We start from the raw sequence: 18,358 nt of genomic DNA on the forward strand, positions 1-18,358 counted from the left end.
TTAATTTCTTGCTAGATCATGATTTTACCCTTTTTCTCCTTTGTTCTACTTTTACAAAGCAACAAAAAACATATACATAGGGGACTTCATCCCATTTCTCTTTTGTCTTACAAAACAAATCTAGCAGTAGCATGGGACTGTAAGCATGAGAACCATGCAGTGGCCACCATTCTCCCCAATCCAGTGGGTGTTAAGGTCAAGCCATGTTAAAAATAAGATAATCCTTTTTTGTGTCATGGAAAGATAGACAAAGGCCTTTCAATTTTGCAAGCTGCAGCCCACCTGGGTTGCATTGTGGGTTACATGAGAACTAAGGGGAAGTCCTTAGTTCATCAGGACTAAGCAGCTGCTAGGGCTTGTCTCTGGGTCTGCCCCAGTGGCAGGGGGGCACTAGGCCATGAGTAAATGCCCTCAAGGAGAGTGACGTCCACCTGGCTTGCCACAAACACTTACAAGACTGTCAGATTTGCATGTCTGCTGCACAGTAACAGAACAATACACTGAGATAGTGGAGTTTGCAGCAGAGAAAGAGTTTAATAATCTCAAAGCCAACAGCCCCAGTGGGCTGCATGGAGGAACTGAATTAACATTTCCCATTCTAGCTGGAATAACGTACACATAACAAAACACAGATACTAGTCGCCAGTATATGTCTGCTGCACTCATTCAAGTATATTTAAATTTTTCTGCTTATTTTAACAACATGCTTATGAGGAATTTAGGTTTTATTAAATTGGAAAGTACTGTGATTCACTGAAAACTGACTGTACATTGATAATATAATGATATCTCAATCTGAAGATGAAGCTGGGACTTGTTAATTATATGATCACAATAAAGTATCTAAATAATCTGACTAAAGTATAGGTCCAGCATGAAGAGTAAAATAGTAACATTCTTTTTTTTCTTTTTCTTTTTTTTTTTGAGATGGAGTCTTGCTGCCTTGCTCACTCCGTTGGAATGCAGCAGCGTGATCTTGGCTCATGCAACTCCTGCCTCCCAAGTTCAACCAATTCTCCTATCTCAGCCTCCCTGAGTAGCTGAAACTACAAGAACACACCACCATGCCTGGCTAATTTTCTTATTTTTTAGTAGAGACAGGGTTTCACCATGTTGGTCAGACTGGTCTCAAACTCCTGACCTCAGGTGATCCACCCACCTCAGCCTCCCAAAGGGCTGGGATTACAGGTGTGAGCCACCGGTACTGGCCAATAGTAACATTCTTAAAAATAACTGAGCCAGACAAACTTGGGACAGTCTAAAGAAGGAAGGAAGGAAGGGTGGGAAGGAAGGAAGGAAGAGGAAAAAATGGGAGGGAAGGGAAGAAAAGGAAAAGTAAGGAGAGGAGAGGGAGGAAGTAAAATGAGCAACTTATGTTCATAATGCATAAAACAGAACAGAAAAACACTAGTTACAAAAAGGAATGCATTTGCATTAAATATAATTAAAAGAGATTTTACATCTGGATTAGCATGATGATTTGGACTAATACATACCAAAACTCCCAGAAAGGTAAATTAAAAAAAAAAATCACTCTGCATTTCGAAAGATTACAATCATTAAATACCAATTAAACTGTGAATATATATTCTAAACCCAATTAGTAATCGAAGAAATTTTATATTATACTACAAAGTATTTACAGTACAATGCTATAACATTTTATAGACACTAAATTTGTAAATATTAAAATGTGACATCACCACTCATTAACTGCACATAAAACAAGAAGGAACCATTGATCTAAATGCATATTGGAATAAATACTATAGGAAACCTTCTAGAGTAGAATGTGTACAATATCCCAGAAAACCCATTTGTACTTACATATACTAGAGAAAGTCAAATAGCTTTACTGTAAAAATGTCATCACACTGCTTGAATATCTGAATGACATTATTGGTTATCGTTGATATGGTTATTATTATTTTGAGTCAAATGATTGATTCCAATGCACATATTAATGTTAATATAGGAGTTAAGAAGAAATTATTTAGGCAGGTAATGAGAGTACAGGTGTCCTTGGTAAGGTTTTCCTTTTAATAAAAATCAGCCCCCAAATCATTTTCTTTTCTATCATAGAGGAGCCTGTAAAACTGAGCTGCAAACATAGACTAGCAAGCTGGAGGCTTGCAAGAGTGAATGCCAGCAGTTGTGCCAATAGGAAAAGGCGACCTGGGACTAGGCCTGTTCCAATGGCAGCTCCATCTTCCCTTCTCTTTGCCAGCCGTGTGTACAGTAAGGAGCAGGCAACATGGCACTGGCCAGGCAAAGAACCATTTGCACAACAAGATGAGGGTGCGGCTGCCAGCTTCTGGCACGTTATGTAAATGTCACATTTACACATCCAATCTTTGGGCCCTATATAAATCAGACACTGCCTCCCCAAGCCTGTTTATAAAATCCAGAGCACTCCACCAGGGGCAGGAATTCACCTTTTGGTGCCCCTTTCTCAGAAGAGAGAGAGCTGTTCTCTTTTCTCTTTCTTTTGCCTATTAAACCTGCACTCCTAAACTCACTCCTTGTACATGTCTGTGTCCTTAATCTTCTTGGTGTGAGATGAACCTTGGGTATTTACCCCATACAGTGATGCCACTCCAATGTGACTTAATTTAACCAACAAGTATGGAGTTCAAACTTTTTTACTGTATTCTTGATTAATGCCTTTAATAAAAGCATTTACTTTGCTATGTATTTATCAAGAAATTTATGTATTAATTTATACACAATTGAAAAAAGAAAACTAAATAGATCTGCTGGCAAAACAAGTTGGTGTAAGCATTTTTCCACAATTAATGCAGAAGAGTCTTAGAATGCCATCTACATTATTTAGAAAAACATGTTCAATGCTGGGATCTCAGAGCAGTGTACTTACTGACACGGATGCATGTGGGAGTAAGAGACCAGTCATTCTCTGTACATGTAACTGTGGTCTGTTCATCTGGAAGACCATAGCCAGAATGGCAGGGAACTTCTACAGAGTCACCCTGTATAAAATTTCTTCCAGAATGTGTATCATATCCATTTTTCAAATAAGGAAAATAACATTGTCCTAAAGACCAAAACAATGATAAATAAATAAATCAATGCGAAACATAAATTTGCTCAAAATAGTATATTAAAATTATTTTTATGATATTTAAGTAAAATTGCATAAACAAAAAAATGTATAACAAGACAAACATTACAAAGGTTTGTACAAAAAGAAATATCAATATTAAATATGATTTATCTTTAATTGTAATTAAAATATGTATAAATTATATAGATATTCTCATAAAGTCTTTATTTCTCATGTGATTTTCAAGAGGAACTCCTCATAATAGAAAACATCCATTTTGGTCATTTTCTTGAGCAACTCTTTTCTTGGCCCTATTTCTGTTACGTAAGACAAGTTATAACCGCTTATGTGCTCTCCTCTCTCCACTCTTTGGAAGTTTTATGCACATACTGCTGTAAAGAGGTTTACTTACTGCGGCATGGGTTTGCTGGAGACCACCCATTTTGTGTGCATTGAATGTAACCACCGGAACTTCGTGAAGGAGTCACAAAATTTGGATCACAGTAATAGTAGTAATATTGTCCTACAGGTGCAGAAAAGTATATGCTATAGAGACTCTCATAATATAGACGTCCATGTTTAATATGTGGATAATCACAACGTTTCACTTGCAATAAAAAACAAAACAAAACAAAAAAAGTATAAGTTTTACTGTAATAAACAATCATATTAGAGATAAATTTTTTATCATTGAATTGTATTCTCTTCTTAGCATAATTACACATTCCATTAGGGTTTCTAGGTCAAAACAAATGATAGAACTCAGATGACTGAGAAATATGACGAGAAGGTCTTTATTAATGAAGATGCAATTATGTCTTGTGGGTCACATGATGGGTAAATTTGTATGAAGTCTCTCCAGAAAGAAAAATATACAGACCTGTTTAATGTACTCCCCTTGAGTACACATACCCTATCCTTGGCTAATTAAATGAGCTTTTTAGTTGAGAAATATGGCAATATTACCACTTAGCTTATGTATTTTTATTTCTTTTCTATTCTTATCAGTAAACAAAGCCCTGAATTTTCTTCTCAGAACCACTCAATGTAAGGAGGTAGTATTTTGAGGGATTTAAGGTTTTTAGTTGTTTTAGATTTAATTCATGGGCTGGACACGGTGGTTCATGCCTGTAATTCCAGCACTTTGGGAGGCTGAGGCAGGAAGGTCACTTGAGGTCAGGAGTTTGAGACCAGCCTGGCCAACCTGGTGAAACCCTGTCGCTACTAAAAATGTAAAAAAAAATTAGCCAGGCCATGTGGTGTGCCCCTGTAATTCCAGCTATTTAGGAGGCAGAGGCAAGAGAATCACTTGAACCCATGAGGCAGAGGTTGCAGTGAATCAAGATTGTGTCATTGCACCGCAGCCTGAGTGACGGAGTGAGACTCTGTCTGTAAAAATAAAAATAAAGATAGATAGATAGATAGATAGACAGACAGATAGACAGACAGATAGATAGATAGATTCATTAGGCTTTTTCCTATTTAAGACAATGTAAAAATATAGAGGGACACGAAAACTTTTTTTTTTAATAATACCACACAGAAAAATAACATAGTTAATTCATGCCTCAAACAATTCACTAAGCTAAATTTTCCAGTCTTTATTTAACCAGAGAAATAGACTAGGAAACTTTCTTAATATCCAAATATTTAAGATTATAATAAACTTTTTAGTTTATTCCCAATTTCAATTGAAGAGCAAAATAATTTTAATGTCATAAAATATTTTAAATCAGGTACAATACAATTACATTTTACCAAGTTTTTATATATTAATTTTGACTAATACATTTGAGTGCTATATTGTTTATTATATTAACAGGTTTATATGTTTTTCAGAAAATTGTCTCTTTTTGTGAGATTATAAATAGATTATCTAGTACTTAACAAAGTGGTATTTTTACTATGAAATATGATTTTATTTCAATAAACCTTACACAACAGGTTAAAAAGAATTTCAATACACACATATATACAAATAAGTATTCTTTTTCATCTCCATCTTTCTTAAATTCAGTGATTAATTTATTTTCTTGGTATTTGATTAGAGAAATTTTTATGTCAATTCTACAAACATTTATTATACGGATTATAAGCTGAATCACTGTATATCATAAATATCTTTTTCTAACAAAGACTAGTGAATGATACTTCTTTAGTATGGCTTCTTGGCCTACAATCCATATATCTTATAATTGATAGGCTTTTCCCTATTTATTTCAAGCTTCCAGTTTACTTTCGTTGTTTCACTGAAATGTTTCAGACTGCAATTAAAATGTTTACTATTTTTATTTATTTATTTATTTTTGAGATGGAGTTTCACTCGTGTTACCCAGGCTGGAGGGCAATGGCGCGATCTCAGCTCACCGCAACCTCCACCTCCTGGGTTCAGGCAATTCTCCTGCCTCAGCCTCCCGATTAGCTGGGATTATAGGCACGTACCACCATGCCCAGCTAATTTTTTGTATTTTTAGTAGAGACGGGGTTTCACCATGTTGACCAGGATGGTCTCGATCTCTTGACCTCATGATCCACCCGCCTCGGCCTCCCAAAGTGATGGGATTACAGGCTTGAGCCACCGCACCCGGCCTGTTTACTATTTTTTTAAAGAAACATTCTACATTTTTCCCCACCACTTTTTAAAGACTGTGAATATTTTCTATTTACCATTGGATCTTAGCAATTTTATGATCTGTCAAGACATTTTTATTTAACAATAATTCTGCATTGGGAAAGCTTGAGTCTTGGATTTGCAGGAATGGTGTCTTAAAGAACTCAATTGCATTTCACATTAAATGGCAGAGCAGAGATTTGAAAGCTTGTGGTTCACTTCAAAAGTATGAGTACCCATCTTATTACAGTATGTTACAGAATGTCATAAAATAAAATTGTTCCCTGAGATTCCTTTCCAAAAGGAATAAAAAGGAGGCATAATTATAAACATACATCATTGCCACAGGCTTAAGCTACTTAGCTATTTTTTAATTTTGGCACATTTACATCTGTCTGTATCCTTTTTACAAAGTGGTTCCTTGAAGCAAATATCAGAACCCACAGAGGGTCTCATCAGCACTGACAATAGAAGGACTTGACAGCTCATTCTACTTCTTACACTTCTACAAATGTGGTTTTTGGTCTCGTAGCATTTATGGTGTTTCCATCATAGCGGCTGAAACGGATCTTAACATTGATTAAAATATTCACTAATTTTTATAACTGATGCTAATATATCCATACTGTAATTTATTTGACCCAAGCCTAGGATCTTAGAGTCAACATTGTTAAATTTCATCTTATTAGATTCAGCTTAGCACATAAGATTCTCTTTGAACGCTGAATCTGCCCTAATGCAGATTCATTACTATCATCCTCTGTATCATCCAGTTGTATCTTTGTACTGTTTCCCCTAAGTCATTAAACTTTTCAATGGAGCAACTGAGTAATGAAGCAGGCCTGAGACTAAAGTCCTGCATCTGATAATCAGATTAAGGTTATTAAATGAAATTACAAATGGATAAACCATATAACAGGTCAACTTCTCTATCTTGCCTATGAGAACTCCAGATGGTTCACTGTTAAATATTAATAATTGAAATCCAGATATAGTTGAGACTCAGATGGTCCAGATACATTTGGGCTGAACTACATTGTCATAAGCAAACCATAAAATCATTAAATATTTTCCTGATAATTCTTATGCACATTGAAATCTGTTTCATACTGATAATAGCTTTCTCTCTTAGGGACTGGAATTATGCTGGGAATTAAAATTAAAGTCATTGACCAATCATCTGTATCATTATCTTTTTCTTTCATGGACTATATAGTTTAAGTGTGGTACATCTTGACTATGTACTGTTAGATAGAAAGAAAAGAAATTTAATTGTAGAGGTAGAAAAACCTTTTAAAATGGGCAAAGGAGCATCCCAGAAATAAAATGCTCTGTTGACTTGACGTGTATTTTGCTACATGTGGTGGTTTTAGGAAATTACCTTTAACACTAAGAAATGACGAAGACTTGGAGTCCTTCAACACTCCTCCCTCCAATTAGTGGTGCCTAATTTCTCTCCCCTTGGGTGTTTGCTGAACTTAGTGTCTCACTTCTAAAGAATAGATAGGGCTGAAGTTAACAGTGTATGAGCAGAAGATTGATATGGTTTGGCTCTGGGTCCCCACACAAATCTCATGTTGAACTGCAATTCCCAGTAGTGAGGGAGGTACCTGATGGGATGTGATTGGATCACTGGGGTGGGCCTCCCCCTTGCTCTTTTCATGATAATGAACTCTCATGAGACCTGGGTGTTTAAAAGTTTGCAGGACTTCCCCCTTTGCTCTTTATCCTGCTCTTCCATGGTAAGATCTGCTTGCTTTCCCTTCACCCAACCATGATTTTAAGTTTCCTCAGGCCTTCCAGCCATGCCTCTTGTACAGGCTGTGGAACTGTGAGTCGATTAAATTTCTTTTCTTCATAGTTATCCAGTCTCAGGTAGTTCTTTCTAGTAGTGTGAGAACAGACTAATACATGGTATTGTGGCTTCCTGTACTCTGTTTCAGACTAGTAGCACTGGAGAAAGCTGCCATTTCATTAACTCATGGAAAGGCCTATATGGTAAGGAACTGAGGCTTCCTGACAAGAACCATGTGTGTTAGCAATGTTAGAGGCAGATTCTCCTGCCCAGCCAAGCCTTCTGATCACTGTAGCCTGGGCCATCATCCCGACTGCAGTGCAAGAACACAATCTGATTCCTAACTACCCATCTAAGCCATTTTCAGATTCCTCACCCGCAGTAACTGTAAGATAATAAAGGTGTGTTGTTTTAAGCAAATATATTTTTGCAGAATTTTGTTACAATGCAACAAATAATTAATATAGTATGCATTAGGTGACACTTTTTATCTAGTGTTTTAATTCAGATATTGGAAGAATGTTATTAATTAGAGAAACATACATTCATAAACACACATACACATTTAATTTTGAGTGGCCAAAAAAATTGAGTTTTGGCAACTTTGAAAACTAAAGAATATTTGCAACAGCCTTACTTTATATACACCAATAAGACAAATATTGGGTTTTATTTAGTCCCCATTTTTATGTGTTTAAAAGAAATTTCAGAATTAAGAAATGGGTCAAGATATGAATGGAACTTACATCTGGTACATCTTGGAACAGGTATCCAGCCAGTACCCATGCATTTTACTGTTTTTTCCCGGGTTGCAGGATAAAAACCACTGTTACACTCATACCTGATTTCATCTCCAACTCTGTGTTTAGTCCTTAAAGGTGTGTATACACCATTTGGAATATAAGGAGTTTTACATGTTTTTTCTGAAAAGTAAAGGATGTGTGGTTAATGCAGAAATAAGTATCCATTAAAATTCATCATTTATATAAACATTCAAAAGTAGTTATTACAAGAACAGAAAACTAAACACTGCATGTTCTCATTCATAGGCGGGTGTTGAACAAAGAGAACACATGGGCCCAGGGAGGAGAACAACACACACTGGGTTCTGTTGTTGGGTGGGGGCCGAGGGGAGGGACAGCGGGAGGTGGAGAGGTTGGGGAGGGATAGCTGGGGAGAAAAGCCTGATGTAGGTGATGGTAGGATGGAGATAGCAAACCACCATGGCATGTGTGTACCTATGCAACAATCCTGCCAAATCTGCACATGTACCCCAGAACTTAAAGTACAATTTTAAAAAAAGATAAATTTGTGCAATTATGTAGCTATTTAACCACAAATATAATTAAGATATATTTCTAGCTTCAGCTTGTATAGGCATTGGTAAGCCCTCTTCCAGAATATAGTACCAATTTATACAACCAGCACTATATGAGGGATTATTTATTATCTAATTGTCTTTATTTTTCAAACCCTACAGTGTAAACTTTGTGGTCAGAGGCCTTTAATTTCATTCATCATAGTATTTGCAATTTTTAATTAAATAAATAAATTTGAAAAAAATGTAGGTGTTATTTGTTCTTAACAAAGCAAAAAATTGCATTAAAATGAACAAATCATAGTATCCTTTCTTGCATACCAATTATTTTTCCCTTCACTATATTCTCATCTGATTTATTTGTACTTCCTGGTGGCTTAACCCCTTTTTCTCCAAAGTCATCCTATACTTCATGATTTTCCGTAACTGGCAATGATCTCATCATATATAACTTCAATTACTACTTCTGCTTTATACTTCCTTGGTGTCTGTGGTTCTCATAAGGACTATTTACAAATATTCAGGGTTTCTTTCTTCTGGACAATTGATAGGACTTCATAACCCTTCCTTTTTGAAGTGGCCAAGTGATTGTGTAGGACACTGTAATAAAAGTGGAAGTAATATATTTCACTTTAGAAAGGAAGTTTTAACAGCCATAGTATGAATTTTTATGTTCTCTTATCCACAGACATTGTGATTAAAGAAGGACATAAAAAGATGATGCTTCTCTCACTGATTCTTACAGTTAATACAATGAGTAGAGTCTCTTCTGATCTACGTAAGTGAACATGAATGAAAATAAACTTTAGTCTCAATCTCTTAAATATTAAGATATTGAGATATTGCAATACATTTTTCTTACTATAATGAGATAAAATAGCACAGGGTTTGGAGAAACTTTTCTTTCTTTCTTTCTTTTTTTTTTTTTTTTTTTTTTTTTTGAGATGAAGTTTTGCTCTTGTTGCCCAGGCTGGAGTGCAGTGGGACAATCTAAACTCACTCACTGTAATCTCCACCTCCTGGGTTCAAGTGATTCTCCTGCCTCAGCCTCTCAAGTAGGTAGGATTACAGGCATGTGCCACCAAGCCTGGCTAAGTTTGTATTTTTAGTAAATACAGGGTTTCTCCATGTTGGTCAGGCTGGTCTTGAACTCCTGACCTCAGGTGATCCTCCCACCTAGGCCTCCCAAAGTGCTGGGATTACAGGCCTGAGCCACCACACTTGGCTGGAAAATCTTTTCTGTAAAGGGCCAGATAAAAGGTCTCTGCTGCAGCAGCTCAACTCTGCCATTATAGCACAAAAGTAGTGATAAACAATACACAAACAAATGAACATGGCTGTCTTTCAATAAAACTTTGTGTACACAAAGGGGGCAAGTTATATTTTACCTGCAGCCCATCATTTGCAATCCTTTGGCCCAGTCCGTCCTGATTTATAAAGCACCTTCTCATTCCTTTCCATTAACTCTGCTATATCTCAATATTGGATCCATTTGCAATATTCCTTTTTAAATAAAATGCTACGCATTTTAAGTATTGCAGAAAAGTTATATTACCACTTATATTGGGGTCATACTTTATTTTGGACTAAAAAGCTGTGGTGAACATTCAGCATTGTGGAAATTCCATTTATATACCCCTAATTTATTTACTAATTGATTTCCCATAGTAAATGATTCCTAGTCTCCTCACTTCTCTCCAGCCACCTAAAACAATTGCTCCTTCATCAACAGATAGTAAACCTTCATTCACACAAAACAATTGAGACTACCAGTAGTAAGTTCCCTGTATTTCCTTCCAGCGTTCCTCAACATTAGCTGTATCTAGACTGATTTGTCTTTTGTTTAGTCTTCAACGGCAAGGTGTTTCTTTCAAATTCAGTTTAACTTAATTTTTTCCTTTTCCCCTGTATCTTAAATCCTTGTTTATTCCTTCCTTCTCTCTTACCTATCAGTCACGGTCTTATTGATATGCAACCTTCTCCAATTTTAAGTCCCTGCTCTCAACCCTTTGTTGAAGCAAATGTATTATACTTCTCCTCCCCTTCAAAACCAAAATCCTTAAAATACCATTCTATAATTGCTACCTCCACTTTCCCATCTCTCATTTATTCTTCAACTCACTGCCACCTGGTTTCTGACACCTCTGTTTTGTTGCCATTGCTCTGATAAAGGCTACCAATGAGCTCCAATGTCCAAATTCAGGAACACTTTGCATTTCACATATTCCAGTCACTGGTATGTCCTGTGGACTTCTTAATTATTTATTGAACTTAACAGATAAAACTGTAATATTCAACACTGTTAATCACAGACTTTTTGATGTTCTCCAGTGCCTTATATTATTTGTTCTGCTTCTCTTTGTCTTTGTCTGAGTGATGCTTTTCTTTTATATTTTATTATTTTCCTTTATTTTATATTTTTAGCTGACTTCTCTTCTACTTAACTTTTAGGCCCTGCCTACTTGTCACATTTCGTCTTCTACCATTTTTCTTTGTCTTCTCTATGCTACCACCATTGTGAAATTCTATTTATTTATTTATTTATTTATTTATTTATTTAGAGACAGAGTCTCACTCTGTCACTCAGGCTGGAGTGCAGTGGCACGATCTCCGTTCTGCAGCCTCCTCCTCCTGGGTTCAATCTCCTCTTCCGCCTCAGTCTCAGAGTAGCTGGGACTATAGGCGTGTGCCACCACACCCAGTTAATTTTTGTATTTTTAATAGAGATGGGGTTTCACCATGTTGGCCAGGCTGGTCTTGAACATCTGACCTTAAGTGATCCACCTGCTTCGGCCTCCCAAAGTGCTGGGATTACAGGTGTGAGCCACCATGCCCAGCCTGCACTCAGACATTCTGTCTGGGTCTTCACATGTCCCAAGCTTATTCCTGTAATTTGTACTTGCTATTTCTTGTTTCAAAGTGATTCTGCCCTAGATCTTCATGTTGATTTTTATCACTACCTTTGAACTTTTTCCTGAAGCCCATTCATAGGTGTTGTATGAATGACTCCCTTACAGTTTGTTTTACATGAATATTTGTCCTTGATTTTGATGTTTTCCTTTTCACATTCTCTGTGTGAATAAAGATAGATACTTCCAAGATAAAAGCTGCCATCATGATGCTAATAACGTTGTCAGTGAGGTTCAAGTCCATATATACCAATTGTATCTTCACACTAGGCAGGCCATGTGTAAAATTCAAAGGTATATGCAATTTATTATGTGACAAACTAAATCATCATACTTTTCTCAAAATATGCTTTTCATTTTATACTCAATATCTTAATTTGTGAAAGAACCCTCATGACAGAAACCTGCAAATTTCCCCCACATCACTTTCTCATCACTTGTATATTTAGTCAAACACAAAATTTTATAAAGTTTTAATTATTCATTATATATTTCCTCCTCTCAATACCATAATTCCACTGTGTCCATTCAGCTCCTAAGTTTATACTCTACTCTGTCAGAATAAGCTTTAATATATTTCTATAGCTAACAGGATAATACATTTATGTTAGCAATAATTACATTAGAAAGAAAGTGACTTAATATATAAGTTTTAAAGTTTTACTATTTTAAAATTTTACTATTTTAAGTAAAATATGGCTTCAGTGTTTGATGTTGACACTAACTTCAAATGAGCCTTAAATGTGTTCCTTTTTTGTTTTTTTCTGTCAGTTTATTCTGCTCGATCATATTTTCATATACCCATTGAAGTTCAGTTTATATATCTTCAATTATTTTTCCTTATGGTATAGCTCAATTTAATAGTAGTTTTTGAGGTCAAAAGCTATGAGATACAAAAAATAAGAGTTTAAGAAATCAATAAAATAACACTGGGACAATTTTGTTAATTAAGAATAGAAGGACTTCTGGAGATTATGCTCAAGTAGGAGACATAAATCCCACGATAAACCTTAATTTCTTACACTCACAATCTCCTTTAGAAAAAATGATATTATTAAAACATTCCCTGAACCTGTACCTCTATCCAAAACAATATTTGAGACTATCCATATTTTCCTACTCTTAGAACAACCATTAGACATTTGAAGTTAGAATACTAATTCAAGGTTAGCACTGTATGTTTTGAACCAATAGAAAATCCAATCTGAGCCGGGCTCGGTGGCTCAAGCCTATAATCCCAGCACTTTGGGAGGCCGAGGCGGGTGGATCACGAGGTCGAGAGATCGAGACCATCCTGGTCAACGTGGTGAAACCCCGTCTCTACTAAAAATACAAAAAATTAGCTGGGCATGGTGGCGCGTGCCTGTAGTCCCAGCTACTCGGGAGGCTGAGGCAGGAGAATTGCTTGAACCCAGGAGGCGGAGGTTGCGGTGAGCCGAGATCGTGCCATTGCACTCCAGCCTGGGTAACAAGAGCGACACTCTATCTCAAAAAAAGAAAAAAAAAAAAAAAAAAAGAAAATCCAATCTGTACAGGGAAGAGATAGATCTGGATTGAAGAAAGCTTTCATTTAGCAGGAATTGGTACCTTTGATACTTTCGGTAAATGACTTTCCATTACAGATTGTCCCTTTGGACGCAGAGACTAAAGTTTTGACAATTCACCTTCAAATCAGTCCTCTGACATGTATATACCAGATTGAAGAAAATTTAAGTATTTAAAATTTAAGCGGATTATTTTACTTTAATATTATTTTATTACTTAGTTCCAAACTACTTATAGATTTAGACGCAACAAAGAGGTTTGAAGGTAACTGATTTCAGATAAAATAATGGATATAGATTTCAAATTCATCTTATATCAGCAAGTAGAACTTTGCTTTGTACAAAGAAAATAAAGAGCAATTTTTATGCTACAAAAGACATAAACAGGGTCAGAAAGGTTAGCATACAAAGAGTGGAATTCGTTTATTAATAACGACTTCTCTATATCTAATTAATGTAAAATATATTTCAATAAAATAAAATGTGGTAAGAGACGGTGTATGCTTATCTAATTTTGCATGAATTCATGTTTATTTATATTGATTATTAGTGAACTGTCTTCTGAAAAAGAGTACCCAATCCCAGTGCCTTCTCTTAGTATCTGTCTTCCTAAAGAAAGCAGGACCCACATGCATAGTCTTGAATATTCAGGTTTTACTTGTACTTGTGACTGAGAAATGGAAAAAAAAATTATAAAAATAAATGTTTTATAAATTTTGATTCTTTGGGGGAGTGTGTGTGTGTGAATAAATCAATACGTGTTCAAGAAAAGCAAGCATAGAAATGCAGTAACACATTTGGGAAAAACAGATGGATTTCCCATTGTGAAAACAAATATGTGCTAAAGAAGAGTTTTAAGTAGGTAGCAAAGTGAACAAGTAAAAGAGATGAAATAATCAGATGCCTACAATGAGGCAGTCATGCAACAGAGTCACATGTTCTTAGAAAACTAAATTCCCAGAGTCTTATTTTGAATTCATTGAAAGCTGGAAAGGTGGTTTATTGCAATGCTTATCTTCAATACAAAGCAAGGCCCTGATGTAAACTAAGTATTTTATAAGTTGCATTCTGATTATTGGATGGATAAATTAACTATAGATTTGAAGTAATATACTGCAAGCAGAAGTTAATGCCAAAGGACTTGTGCATGTACTTCCTTTGCTTAGGAACTATGAATGCCACGAAGACAAACAGTTGGACCCCACACACCATTAGCCAAACACGGATCTGATGTGGGTTATTACTGTCTCATGTTCATTAATTTCTTTCTAAAATATTTTCTTAATAGTTCTTAAAAGTAGAGATCACGCAATTGTGAAGAAATATATGTTTTCCGAGGAGACACTTGTGGGCGCAAACAAAAATGTTTTTAGTGTATAAAATTAAACCAAAATTAACTATGCTTTTTGTAAAAGAGAATCACTAAAGCAAGATTTAAACACGTATTCATGAATTATGGGATTTAAAGTTCAGAGGGCCGTTAAGAGTTCAACTCTTCTTTCTCTCACAGCATAACAGTATCTCCCTTTTAGATTACAGGACCATATGTGCTAACACTGTTCCTCGTTTCACTCACTGCAGCAGACCTCATCAAAAGCAAACTCACTCCTTTTGCAAATGTTTGAAAATATCTCAAAAGTTATTGCCACACTATAGCTGTATCTTCTTACTATACTTCTTACAGCGTAATTTTTTAAAGTCCACAACTGTCTATATTCTCTTTTCTAGGTCATGATAGTTTGAAACTTTCCCTTTTAAAATGAAGTACATTCAGTAGAACACCCTATTCCAGATGTATTTTTTGGTGGGCAAACAGCACAGCTGAGCTGAACCCTTTGGCTCTGTATAACATTATTTCATGATGAAACCCAAGAGAGTGGGGTTGTTTTTATTTTTTAATTTTCCAGCACCATCATCGCTGTTGAGTCATACTAGGCCTGTGGTTAATAAAAACATTCATTTCCTTCCACTTAATTCCACTGTCAGTTGACAGTTTCCTCGCCTGGTATTAATACAAGCTACTTTTAAAGTATTTTAAAATATTAATATTATTTAAATAAATTCTTGGTGTTAGAGGAGCAAATATACTTGTTTGAGAATTGTATATTACTGAGAATTAAGAAGTCTATTATATATAGTCTCGGCTCTGCTCCAGACATGATTTTCAATGATAGACTAATAACAAACAACTGAACCTTTCTGACCCGTTTATGTCTATTTTCAGAGTGTGTGTATCATACAAGGTGTTCTCAAAATGAACCTTGAACACAAAAAAATTCTTTATGTTTTATAACAGTTTATATAAATTAGTAGTCTACTTTTGATTAAAATAAATTGCTTTATTAAAATAATTAAATAAGTGATAAATTTATAACGAAAGATGCAGAAAATAAATATAACATTACCTTCACATGAAGGTAATGGATTCCATCCAGATTCAGTGCATACAGAATCTCCTCTTGTAGTGTATTCATAACCCATGTTACATTTATACTGGAATCGTTCATTCTCCTTAAAAATATTCTTCTTAGATACAGGAGATCCATTCATAACGTGTGGCGCTTTGCATGAAATTTCTAAATAGAAAGGATCAAATTCCAAAATGTTTATTGCAAATTAAAGGACTGTGACCAAAACACAATTATATGAAAACAGAAATTTTGTTTCCATCAGGTAAATCGGTCCACTAAACGAAAGTTTCATTTTAACTTGACTACTTAATCAATTATTTATCTGAAAAAAATTAAAATTCTGATTAAAATTATGCTTCTAACTTTATTTAGTTTAAGGATAAATTATCCTTCTTGACATAGTGATCAGCAACATTCACCAAGTGTATTATGAAACTGACCATAGATAGAGTTTTATTTTAATGTTTTCACTGAATGACCTGCAAAAATAACACATTTTCTAGTTATTGATAAGACAGCAATTATCTAGAGGACTCTTTGTCAAAGAGATTCATTTAACTCCCTGTCATTACATTTCTGAAAAGGAGCTGACCTGTTTTTGTGTCATCACCATTTATCCAGGATTTCAGTAGGAAAAAACTGGCAATCATCTTTTACATCCACTTCTGTCAAATATTTTTACCTGGGATTGGACCAATCTTAAGTAGTTTCCCAAACCCTGTTCTCCCACTTTCTAATCCATCTCTGTAGGTATAACTTAATAACCTCTCATGCAGTCACACTGTTATTTCACTTGAATCTTCATTGATTCCCAAATCAGTCTGAATAAAAGGTGTGTTCTTCAGCATGGTGTATGCAGCACCCCATCACTCCGTATTGGCCCACCTTCAATTTATCACACACTCATTCCCTATTTGCATTCTGTACTAGGAACAATGAGTAAGAATCAGTGGCGCTTCATGCTCCTTACTAAGCCTCACTGCCTTTCCACTTCCCTTTCCATGAACTCACTCTGGCATGCTTTTGCTCTCATTTTCATCTAAAAAATCTCATTTTTTTTTCCTTTAGGACTTAATTGTAGGCATCAGCCATTCCAGGAAGGTTTCACTAACCATTGGACTCTAGTTGTAAGGATGTAAATTCCATCTATGAACTTCTAAAGTACATAATATTTGCTACGCTGAATAAAAATATTAACTTTTATCATAAAGAACCAGTGTTGTTAGAAAGAGTTAAGAAGAGAAATACTTTTCTCTGTAACTAACTCTAAGATAGACTAGACTTTAAAAGTATAAATAATTTAGAATTTTAGATAATGTTAAACATAAACATGCCAGAAACTTCTTCCTAATAATTATTGGTAAAATGAACTTGAACTATGGTACTACTAGACAAATCAACTACGATGTTTATTACAAAAGCCAAAATCATTGATTGGTCATGATGCACAAGTTGGCAGTATTATGACTTAGAAAGTCTTGCCTCATACTTTAAAATTTTTTTAAGAGACAAAGATTTATTTAGTAGATTCTGTTCAATTCGGCAATATTTATAGTAAACTTATAGAACAAATATAAAACAGGTCTGCTTCCTAGAAGTGTTATTCAAAAACAGAAAGTCATCCTAATCCATCGCTGGAAATACATAACGAATCTTTGACTTTCAAAATTAAAAACAGATGTCTATTCCAGAGGTCAATATTACAACTTGCAGCAGAAATACTTAGCATTCTCTTTCAGCCTAAGAAGCAAGTACCCTGGAGTTATGGTTAAAACATGGACTCTGATGTCAGATAACCTATGTTTAAATCCTAACTTGTATGCCATGATAATCCAGGGCACGTAATTTAACTTCTTTGCATTAGTCTCTTCAATTATAAAATAAAAGTGATAACATTAAATAAATGATAGAGTTGTTTGAAAGGTAAAATGAAGTCACGCATGCAAAGAACTAAGATCAATTACAGGCATATAGTAAGTGCTCAACAAACATTAGCTATTGTTAATATTGCTGATATTCTTTAGAATGAATGATGTTTTAAATGTATATTTTTATTTAAAAGGCTAAAAATACTCAAACAGTAAGTGTATCTTACCCACACACTTTGGTGTTTCTTTACTCCAAACACCATCACCTGAACAATGTATTTCTTTATCTCCTTCAATCTTGTAGCCTGGATTACACGCAAACTGTACTACTTGTCCAAAATGGTATTCTCGGTCTGATTCCATTGCACCACTGATAATTTCTCCATTCTCTGGTGCTGTCACTGGTAAACACTTCACAACTGAAGAAAATAAATGTAATGTTTTCTAATGAAATTTTAAAAATGTATTATGAAAAACATATGTATGTATAAATTTTCCCTCAGGATAAGACTGGAGGAAATTATTTAAATTCTTTTTAGAAGCATTTGATATACCTGTTTGCTAGAGATACATGCTGCTAAGAAACAAGCAAATGGAATGTTTATTCCTGATATTTTCTATGGGAGTGGACAGTGAAAATTACTACTGTGAATGCTAGCTTGTATTTTTGTATGAACAAACAAGTATTTTTAAATAATTAAGAAACACAAAGCTTGGGATAATTAAATACAACATTTTCATTTATGCTCCAGAATAATATAGCACCACATTCCTAAAAGATGTAAAAGCAAACTTTATGACATTAACTTCAATAGAGAAATCATCCTTAATTTTTCATCCT

At 35.0% G+C, this 18,358-nt stretch overlaps 1 protein-coding gene across 4 annotated transcripts in view; it reads right to left on the reverse strand.

Annotated features, from left to right (window-relative positions):
* LOC101044777 (complement factor H-related protein 5) overlaps positions 1-18,358 on the reverse strand; it is a 145,529-nt gene that overhangs the window by 93,629 nt on the left and 33,542 nt on the right. For all 4 annotated transcript variants that reach the window (XM_074389698.1, XM_074389696.1, XM_003938145.4 and 1 more), the window contains 5 exons: positions 17,745-17,936; positions 15,644-15,814; positions 8,214-8,390; positions 3,474-3,668; positions 2,876-3,052 (listed from right to left, as the gene is read on the reverse strand). In XM_074389698.1, coding sequence (XP_074245799.1) covers positions 2,876-3,052; positions 3,474-3,668; positions 8,214-8,390; positions 15,644-15,814; positions 17,745-17,936 — 912 coding nt within the window. The remainder of the gene's footprint in view (positions 1-2,875; positions 3,053-3,473; positions 3,669-8,213; positions 8,391-15,643; positions 15,815-17,744; positions 17,937-18,358) is intronic.

The sequence above is a fragment of the Saimiri boliviensis genome, chromosome 19, assembly GCF_048565385.1.
Source record: "Saimiri boliviensis isolate mSaiBol1 chromosome 19, mSaiBol1.pri, whole genome shotgun sequence".
Taxonomy (NCBI): domain Eukaryota; kingdom Metazoa; phylum Chordata; class Mammalia; order Primates; family Cebidae; genus Saimiri; species Saimiri boliviensis.